The sequence below is a fragment of the Arachis hypogaea genome, chromosome 10 (assembly GCF_003086295.3).
Source record: "Arachis hypogaea cultivar Tifrunner chromosome 10, arahy.Tifrunner.gnm2.J5K5, whole genome shotgun sequence".
Taxonomy (NCBI): Eukaryota; Viridiplantae; Streptophyta; class Magnoliopsida; order Fabales; family Fabaceae; genus Arachis; species Arachis hypogaea.
The window spans coordinates 5481834-5492783 of NC_092045.1; the positions used below are offsets into that span (position 1 = coordinate 5481834).

At 32.0% G+C, this 10950-nt stretch overlaps 2 protein-coding genes across 3 annotated transcripts; both read right to left on the bottom strand.

Annotated features, from left to right (window-relative positions):
* Nucleotides 1-389: 389 nt before the first annotated feature.
* Nucleotides 390-3732, bottom strand: LOC112714879 (high affinity sulfate transporter 2). Of its 2 annotated transcripts, XM_025766575.2 has the most exons (14): nt 3646-3732; nt 3353-3550; nt 3223-3271; nt 2944-3148; nt 2665-2842; nt 2515-2580; nt 2315-2428; nt 2099-2215; nt 1892-2018; nt 1529-1815; nt 1249-1439; nt 1076-1161; nt 859-935; nt 390-781 (listed from the first exon to the last, which is right to left on the bottom strand). In XM_025766575.2, exons 2-14 carry the CDS (start codon nt 3506-3508, stop codon nt 641-643), a joined length of 1794 nt encoding a protein of 597 aa, XP_025622360.1. In that variant the 5' UTR covers nt 3509-3550; nt 3646-3732; the 3' UTR covers nt 390-640. The 2 variants fall into 2 exon arrangements, with proteins under 2 accessions (XP_025622360.1, XP_025622359.1); XM_025766574.3 differs by having other exon boundaries at nt 3353-3695.
* Nucleotides 3733-4991: 1259 nt separating this feature from the next.
* LOC112714878 (high affinity sulfate transporter 2) lies at nt 4992-9167 on the bottom strand. Its single transcript, XM_025766573.3, has 13 exons — nt 9001-9167; nt 8465-8855; nt 8212-8260; nt 7924-8128; nt 7629-7803; nt 7462-7527; nt 7084-7197; nt 6880-6996; nt 6343-6756; nt 6052-6242; nt 5701-5786; nt 5542-5618; nt 4992-5436 (listed from the first exon to the last, which is right to left on the bottom strand). Exons 2-13 carry the CDS (start codon nt 8822-8824, stop codon nt 5299-5301), a joined length of 1992 nt encoding a protein of 663 aa, XP_025622358.1. The 5' UTR covers nt 8825-8855; nt 9001-9167; the 3' UTR covers nt 4992-5298.
* Nucleotides 9168-10950: the final 1783 nt, after the last annotated feature.

The window sequence follows — 10950 nt, forward strand, 5'->3', positions numbered from 1 at the left end:
AAAAAGAGGGGTGGTTTCATGCAGAGCGACAACGGTAGCAAATAGCAACACTAACTTGTACAAGGTGCTGTCACTGAGTCCCAAGAGTGCAACAATGGATGATATCAAGAGAGCATACAGATCAATGGCTCTAAGGTACCACCCTGACGTCTGCCATGACCCTTCCAAGAAAGATGAATCCACAAGGCTCTTCGTGCAGCTCAATCAAGCCTATGAGACCTTGTCTAATCCCACCCTCAGACAAGAGTACGATCATCAATTAGGCTTGATAACCGCTCATGATGAAAGCTCCAGAAAGAGGTGGAAGGAGCAACTTGCTGAGTTGAAGACAAGGTCCCACAGAAAACAGGGATCATGGGGTAGTAGAATGAGGGCCCAAAACATTATCATCATGATGAACAATCACAACTAGTACCACTTTATTAAATTTACATATATTATGCGCTGTCGTGTAATTACATCTTTTTTTTAGATGACTATTCAGACAGTGAATGAAAATATTAGTTATTTTTAATGATGCGGCGTTGTGTGATTGAATGCATGTGTAAAGCGTGAATCAAAATTAAATTTATATTGTCTATTTGAATAGAAACTAGCTAGGTAGGTGGTTTATATATATATAAGAATCAAGTTTTTTTTGTTAGAGTTCTTCCCTCTTGGGACCATAAGTAATAACAGCACCAGCAACTGAGAGGAATATTTTATCTCGTCCAATTAACTCTGTTAACTTGGATTCCTGCAACTTCTCCATTACAATCTTCCCCACGTTTGCCAACACAAGCTGTCAAAATTTATCACGAATTAACTACCAAAACAAGCTAATTAAGCCATTAATTAATTCCGTAATTACCTACTTACCTGGACATGTAATTTCTCAAGGCTATGATATAGCCTTTCAAATGAACTGATGCCACTCGAGTCAATATCGCTAACAGCTGCAATGAATGCAATGCAAACAATTTAGTCAAACACGTCAAATCATCTAATGATTCTTAACTATCAACTTCACATGAAAATAATTGCACCTGAGTTTTCACCATATAGTACTAATTCGTTTAGTAATAAAGAGTCTAACCTGACATGTCAACAACCACATATTGTATTTCGGCTAATTCACATTCTGCTCTCTCCTCATTTTCATAACGCAACCATCTCAGAATTCTGTGGATTATTGTTATTGTTGTTGAATCATGCATTAGCCAGAATTCCTCAAATTAAAGAGATCATAATTAAAAGAAAAATGTGTACCTGTCCTTGACAAAGTTGCAGTTAGTGAAGTAGATAGCAGAATCAACCCTAAGAATGAGCATGGCAGTAATCTGGAATGCCTTAGGGTATTGCTCAATGTTCCTGTAAATAGAAGTACCTGGAATTTTACCAAGTACTACAACCTTTGGCCATGTCACTCTAAACACTATTTTCACAAAAGATATTGACACCTATAGTACAAAAGAAAGATCAGAATTAAACAAACTAGTCTATGGTTTATTATATGCATGCCAATGCTGAGGGAATATTTGAGTTTTACCGCAATTATAAGGGCATATTCAAGATTCATGAATATGACACCAAAGAAGGCTCCCATGCAAGCCATGAAGTCAAATTTGTCAATCTTCCATATCATGATAACTGCATTTATGTTCACCAAGTTTGTTGTAGCTGCTATTATGATTGAAGAAAGCACTGCATTTGGAGTGTACTTAAACACAGGTGTAAACAATGTCAGTACTAACAATACAACAATGGACAAAACTATGTTTGATGCTGCAGTTTCACAACCAGCCATGTTGTTCACTGCTGACCGAGAGAAAGATCCTGCATCCACAAGCTATGTATTATTATATATATGATTGAGTTTTGAGTTTTGAGTTTTGATTTGTTGTGTATATACCTGTGGCCACAAAGCAAGATGTCAAAGAACCAACAATGTTCATGGTTCCCATTGCAACCATTTCCTTGTTACCATCCAGTGTATAATGTTTCATGGCTGCAAATGTTCTCCCAATTGATACAGCTTCCTGATGAAGTAGCTTAGCTAGTTAGTTATATTCAAAAAGATTTTGGCATAACATAAGATTTTCAGTAATTTGCTTATTACCGTGAGTGCTACTATACCAGCAACAGCACCAATCCGAAAACCTCGTACAACATATTTTCCTCTAAAGAAAATTTCATTAGCAGAAACTGAGTTAAGACCTCCCTTGATGTGGTTAATCTGAAATAGCACAATTCTAGTTACAGGGGTACCTCTGTTTTTCCCTGAACTTTAATTACTTGTTGAGTAAATTTTAAATAGTAATGTGATCAATCTTACAGTTGATACGCCTTTCTCATCAGCCCTTGTAATGTAGACACAAATGGTGGAAACTATAACACAAGTCATAGGAGCAATTGCAGCTACCCAGAAGAGTTTCTTATGCTTTTTACCCTGTCCATTTTCAGAACATTACAATCAAAGTTCAAATGGAAAGAAAACAGAAAGGAAATTGTGACATTTATTATCAGGATTCTTACAATGTACTTGGTTATAAGAAGGAAGATCAAGCATGATGTTCCAATGATAATTGTCTCCAAATTCCACTGTACTTAATTAATAACATACAGATTAAAACCAATTTTAAAACAAAATGAAGGCTTAATTATTTAATTAATTAGCTAGTTTACCTCATGGTGCACTATAGCGTTGTTAACTGAGCCAATGCCAGAAATAATATCAGTTTTCTTAGTAAAGTGTGGTATGCCAAGGAGGCCTCTAAGCTGTTGAAGTGAAATAATAATGGCAGCTCCACTCATGAATCCCACAATGGCAGCATGAGATAAGAAGTCTATCAAGAAACCGAGCCTGACAACGCAAACATATTCATTCAATAATGTACTAAAAAGTAATGGCGAAAAACAATAAATTCTGATGATCCTCTAGCATTCCTCTGTAATAAATAATACCTAAGAACGCCGAGTGCGAGCTGAGTAACTCCGGCAAAGAATGTAGCAGTGAAGGCAAGACGTAGATATTCATGGCTCTTGTGGTCTCTAATGTCATGAGAAAGCATAGCTCCAAGCAAGAGTGAGACCACAGCAGCAGGTCCTATAGCAATGTCTCTTGAGCTTCCCATGGCAGCATACACAAGAGGTGTCACAAAGCTTGCGTCTGCATAACTTAATGTCATGATGAAAAATCAAATCACAAACAAAACAAAGTCATAAAAATATGAAGATACTCACATAGTGCATGGTGAGGGTCCAAATTTGCAAGCTTGGCATATGCAATATCCTGTTATTAATAAACTCTATAATTAAAGATCAATGCATGTTAGTTAGTTAGTTGATTATGGAATATTAATGAATTAATTACCTGAGGAATGCAGAGACTTGCAGTGGTGAGTCCAGCAATGAAATCACCTCTCAAGTTTCGGATAGTGTAATATCTTCCCCAATCTAAGATAGGGAAGATTGATTGGAGGCATAGACAAAATTTTCTTGTTTTGCTTTTTCCCTTATATTTCCTCATTAAGGAATTATTGTCTGAGATTGTGAATAATGTCTCTAAAGGCTTCATCTCATGCACAAAAAATAAGTATATACGTTATATATTAAGATGGCATGCCATGCATTTTCCCATAAATGATTTAATTTCAACAACGTTACCTTAGCTTATACTAATGTCATTTAATAATACTATATGCTTCTATAGTTTTTTTTTTCTTTTTTCAGTTATTAACATGTAGTCGGTGCTAATTATTTCTGACACTACAGACACATATATATATAAATGTTCATAGGCACACATTACACATACGTTACCCCTTGGTATTGGGAATTGGCAACAGGTTTCATATATCGTATCCCTTGAGGCACTGCAAGTGCAAGGTAATATATAACTTAGATTCCGATTATATAATATGTTAATAACGTGTATAGTATGAAACGATAATAATTAATCGTCCATGTCGCATTATTTTAACTAAAGATCAAATGATGATTGACGATATGAAGGGACGCGTATAAACATTTTATGGATCATGTTACATATACACTAAAATTAGCCATCAAAATCAGCTATCAGTATAAAATACATGCTGAAATATAAATATACATTGAAAATAAATTAAATCACACATGTATTTATATATAAATAAATTCGTGGCTGATTTTAATGTACAAATAACATTTCTCATATTTTAAATACGTTGTGTAGATATACATGAAACTTAATTATATGTTAACCAAGGGTTAACTCCGTCCCAATTAATAATATAATTATTTTAGCATATATTGAACTGTACAAATAAATAATCGATGATCATCACGTAATTTGTTTTATAAAATGACAATTTCATTACTATTGTACCTTATATATCATTTAACTGAATATATGATACTTATTATTTATATTTTCTTTGTTATTGATTTACGGTTTAATTCAGTTTGCGCCTCCTAAACTATGTTCATCAAGAAAATTGATCTTAGAGTTACTTAAGCACCCTAATGTTATTATGAGAGTTTAGTATTAAGGGAGAAAAAAAACATAATAATAACAGTGTAGAGTGCTTTCCAATCTAAGAAAATTATTAACTTTTCCACTTCCACAATTGATGAATCAAACATTCCAACTTCAAAGGATAATGTGTGTAACATAGTACCTAAATGCTTAAGATAAAGTCATATATATAGAGCACTAATGAATATTAATATAACTTATCTGAATATAAAACAGGGTTGAAAAACAAGATAAATAATGCTCTATGGTTATAGTGTTTCAATGTGATGATATCCCAATGATGGTAATTGAAGTATGTCATTTTGTTAATACAATAATTGCATTATTATGAGTATATGTTCAACAAGTATAAGCTAAGTGAACTCTTTCAACTCTCCCACATTATTTTTTTATAAAATGATGTTAGCATCCGTTATTGGCGAGCTCTTATCCACACACCTATTATTATATCCATTATAACCCTCTCAGTCCACCAAATCATGAAGCCGATATATATTCTAATCTTTGCTGGTTTTCATGCAACCTTAAAGTATATTGTATTGTAAATCACAACTACCAGTTGAAAAACAGAACAATAGTAATTTTGCTTCTATACATTAATTGGCACTATATATGAAATCAAAGACAAAAAAAAAATTAAATGAAACTACATAGAAGACAGATCAAGGTGACTAATAACTCTCTATAAGGCTATATATTATACAATGTAATACTAATTCCCACCCATTTGTATTTGTAGCATCTTAATTATAACCGTGGCTTCAATCAACACTTGAATTTGATCTTGAAACAGATGTGTTTTATTTAACACCCTTTGGACCAAAAGTTGCAACAGCATCAGCCACTGTGAGAAATATTTTATCTTCTCCAATTAGATCTGTAAGCTTGGATGCATGGAGCTTTTCTATTACAACTGGCCCCGGATTCGCCAATATAAGCTGTTTATATAAACACACATGATACATGAACATGATCAATACAATCACAATTGTTTTGTACATGACATCAATGTTATTATTGTTGTGATATTATTATCATTATACCTGAACTTCTCTTTTCTGAAGGGTCTTGTATAATTCTTCAAAGGCATGGATGCCACTTGTGTCAATATCAGTAACAGCTGCAACATGACAAGGTCAATTATAATTAACATCAGAATTACTATCATTAACAATGACTTGTTGGTAGAAAGAAAGTCTTACGTGACATTTCAACAATGAGATTCTGTATTCCCGGTAATTCACTTTCTGTCCTTTGAGATTCTTCTTCAATCAACCATCTCAATATTCTGCCAAAAAAAAAAAGAATTGACTTATTCATAGTGCACAATTACATTGATTAAAGTCAAACCTCCCTAAAACTAATAAAACTATCATCACATTATTGATTGATACAGTCCACATTTTTTAGATTATCATGTTAGCAACTAATCTTCACCATTTTAAATTATGGTACAAACAATAATAGAGCATAACGTGGACAATATCATAACTAATTAAAGAATGATCTTTAAAAATACAACCCCATCAAGTTAAAAGTATCTATAAATTTACCTCTCCTTGATATAGTTGGAATTTGAGAAGTAGATAGCAGAGTCAATCCTTATAATGAGCATGCCAGGAATCTGTGCTGCTTTGGGGTATTGCTGGATGTTCCTATAAACAGTAGTCCCCGGAAGCTTACCAAGAACTGCAGTTCTTGGCCTTGTCACTTGTAAAAGTATCTTGGCAAATGAAATTGCCACCTTCATGAACAAAATGAGATTAGCTTAAAACATTACTGAGATGAGATGCAAGAAAGCCATAAATAGATATCTTTTGAATAGATTAGTATCTGCATTGTACCGCGATTAGAAGGCCAATCTCAACACTCTTGAAGATGACACCAAAGAATGCTCCCATGCAAGCAACAAAATCGAATTTGTCAATCTTCCAGAGCAGAACCATTGCTTCAATGTTCACCAGGTTTACAACAGCAGCTATTATAATAGAAGCAAGAACTGCATTTGGAGTGTACTTAAACAGTGGTGTGAGGACCAACAGAGTTAGTAACACAACAATGGACATCACAATGTTTGATACAGCAGTTTGACAACCAGCCATGAAGTTCACTGCTGACCGAGAAAAAGATCCTGTTGTCACATAGCATGATGTCAAAGAACCAACAATGTTCATTGTTCCCATTGCCACCATTTCTTTGTTACCATCCAGTGAATAATCTTTCATTGCAGCAAATGTTCTCCCAATTGCTACAGCTTCCTGAAGTAGTTTAAAGAATTCGGCATAAGTGCCTAGCAGATTTAATGCATTCTCTAGAAACATCTTATGTTAAATATAAAAAATGTTATTTGGATTGAGGAATCAGCTTCAGAATTTTCTTACCGTAAGTGCAACCATGCCAGATACAATACCAATTCTAACACCAGCGCCTAGATATTTTCCACTGAAAAAGATTTCGTTAGCTGATGATGGATTCACACCACTCTTGATATGCTTCACCTGATGAAGTATCATGTAAATACTTTGATTAAAGTTTTCAACTTTAGAGGAGGTATATTCAATCAAGATTATCATCATGGTACTTACAATTGATACACCTTTTTCATCTGCTCTGGTAATGTACACAAAAAATGTAGACACTACAACAGAGATCATAGGAGAAATTGCAGATACCCAAAAGAGTTTCTTGTTTCTTTTAGCCTGTTATCACAATATAACAGTTATTCAAGTTGTAAAAAGGAATAAACTATGTGCTTAAGCACTGTTGTTTAATTTTAATATTTGTAAAAAGTAACTTTTAGCTGCTAGTGCATTTTTATTATGGTCCCCATGACCTTTTAGACATGCTATTTATGTAATACTTTTCTTTAAAAATTATTATTATAACTTTGATCAAAGTGACAATCATTTTGTATTTTGACATGGTAAATTAGAGGAAGGGAGGAAAAATATTGGGATTCTTACAATATACTTGGTTATAAGAAGGAAGATTAAGAATGATAGTCCAATGAGTATAGTCTCCCAATTCCACTGTAAGCAGAAATTAAGAAAACAAATATTATTTATGAGCTTTTTCATCCTCTAAATATACTGAAACATATATAAATATAAAGCAAGATGAAAAGATTTACCCCATGGTGCACGTTACTCCAAACCGAATGCAATACAGAAACAATATCAGTTTTTGTGGTGAAGTTCTTTATGCCAAGCAGACCTTTAAGCTGTTGCAGTGCAATAGTAATGGCAGCTCCAGCCATGAAGCCCACAATGGCAGCATGAGATAGGAAATCTATCAAGAAACCAAGCCTACAATAACCATTCATGAATGCACAATACTTTAGGCAAAGCACCACCAAAAAGGACAATGCATATATGAATGAAAGTGAACCTTATGCATAGTTAAGTCCTATCTAGTACTGAATGTACCTGCAAACTCCAAGTACCAATTGAGTGACTCCTGCAAAGAAGGTAGCAGTGAATGCAAGGCGCACGTAGTCATGGCTTTTGGTGTCACTGATCTCACTAGAAAGCAAACTCCCAAGCAAGAGGGACACCACAGCTACAGGTCCAATCGCAATATCTCTTGAGGTTCCCATGAAAGCATACACAAGAGGTGCCACAAAACTTGAGTCTGCAAAAAAAGGTAATATTAATTAGCAGAAGAAATTAATTACTTAGAAGTAAGAACTTATCAATCATCATCATGATACTCACATAATCCATACCAAGGATCCAAATATGCAAGCTTCGCATATGCAAGGTCCTGTTATAATAAACACAATCAGCAACAAAGTGGTGACTACATGTTAAAAAAATTATGTATTTAGACACGTATACCATCGTATCTGGACATACCGTATGTCTAAATACATTAGTTTTCTGGCATAAAATTAACTTCACCTGAAAATGATAGTTGAGATCTCTTCACGTAAAGACAACCTCATGTAACGATCGAATTCGTACGTACCTGAGGAATGCAAAGACTTGCAATGGTGAGTCCGGAAACGAAATCGCCTCTGAATTTCTTGAGGTTGTAATCTCTTCCCCATTCAAGAATGGGGAAGAGAGATTGGAGAGCGAGAACGAACTTTCTAGATCCAGATTGGTCCTTGAACTTGTGAAAGGGCTTGTCAGCGAAGAAAGTCTCCATGAGAGAATGCTTGATCTCTTGGAAGAGTGGCTGCTTAGGAGGAGTTCCAACTCTGTGCATATATGGCAGATCAGTAACAAAATCATCATCTCCTCCTCCATGTCTACGTGAAGAAGAATCGCTTCTTGTTTCTGCTATAACTTCTGCCATAGCATCATCACTCACACGCTGACTCATTGAATATCAATCCCCACACAACACGATAGAACTGCAAAAAATAATTCAAAGATCCGCATACACTGCAATTATTCAAAAATGCATAGTAGTAGTGCAACGCTCCAAAACTTAATTAAGCAAATGATTATGTTATCTAATTAATGTAATTAAGGGAAAAGAGTATATATGGAATGTACCAAATGGTGTTGTGTGAATGGAGAAGGCAAAGAACGTGGTGTGTTTGGGGCAAAGTTTATGGATTATATATAGAGAGAGTCAGAACTGAGAAAGTAGAAGGAGGTGTTGATGATGGAGACTATCAACACTTGTTGAATGTGAATGTGATGTTAGGCAAATTGCTCATAAAGTCAACCATAACCTTGTTCATATATATAGATTTATAAGATCAGTTTATTATGTCTTAATTTAGAGTATGAAGGTAAGAGATTCTATCGATAGATAATTTAGTGAAATAAAAATAGTATTTTTTCTGTTTTAAAATTTATATTCTTTTGACTTTTTTTTAATACATTAACAATTTAATGTATTTAGATACAAAATAAGTTTAGATACATTCATTTTTTAATGTACAGAAAAAATTATCACAGTAATAGTTGATAAAATTGTGAAAGAATAAGAAAAGAAAAAGAATACGAATTTTTATTAATTGTTGATTGATTGAATTGTACAGAAGTGTGTTGTAAATTACGGGGGTAAAATTAAATATATATAGAACATTGTCCTATGAAAGATAAAAACAAATAAAAATAAGATAAGAACAATTAAAAATAAGATAATAAATACTAAAATTGTAATTGAATTTATGTATTACGTTGGATTGAATTTATGGATTACGAGACTTTTTTATTATTTTTATGGACTAAAATGAAAGGGTAGTTTAATAATAGTTATTTTAAAACAGAATGTTATTTTTTAAAAATATTTTTTAGATAAATATACACTATTGTTATTTTAAAAGATCTTTGTTATTTAAATTTAAATTGCATAAGCAACTCTGTGTTTTAGTTTTAAATTGTTTATTCCTCTCTATACATCTTTATATAAATATTTTTATGCGGAAATTTGTGTTCAGGATTGAACTGTCAATTAATTATTCTTTTCTTTTTAAGGTCCTTATTTTGTATTTATCCGTAATTAATTAATATATTAATCATAGTTTAATACAAAAGAATATAGTTAAAACAAATTAATCTTTTTATTAAAAGTTTAGAAGATTATTATGAATGAAGAAAGTACTGATAACAAGAACCCTCACTTAGTCAAATGACAAAAGAGAATTTTGGTTATGATATCATAAAACTAATCAACTTTGACCTTTATAGTTTATATCAAATAAAGATTTTGCATACAATAGGTGACACCTAGATAAGCTTAATTATTGCAGTTGACCAAAATAATTAACAATTTGTGTTTATTAAAATATTAAAACATTACTCAGACACAGTTTTGTGTGGTGTGTGTTTTTATATATAAAAATATTATTTACTAAAATAATTATTAATATATTTGTATATAAATATTTGTATAATTTAATTTATTTTTAATATATATTTATATTTTAACATATATTTTATATTAATGATTAACTTTACTAATTAATTTTGATGTATATATAAGATAATCGCAGTTTGTATTTATTTTCTCTGGACTTTCTCATTGAAATTAGTTGTCCACTATCTACTCTCGGAAGTTTTACTTAATAAAGCTAAGAAAGAGTTTCACTTGGCTTTCCCTATTAACTTTAAGGGTATATAGTTAATAGTTTTGTTTTTAAGACACCAAAAAAAAAAAGCCAACTTTAGTCGATAAATAATTATTAAATTACAGTTATATTAATTTATTTCACAATTTTTTAAAATTATCTTTATAATATTTTTTTTTCTTTTTCAAAGCCGCAATTTTTATTATTCAGTGATAAATCCAAAAAATTTAACAACAAAAACAAAGTTTATGTAATATGATAATAATAAAATTATTATGTATACATAAAATATTAGTTATTAAATTATTTATTAAGTATTATATATGTATAAATATATATTATTTAATTTATTTTCAATGATTTTTATATTTTAATATGTATTTTATATAGATAATTATTTTTTATGTATATATAATATAATTAT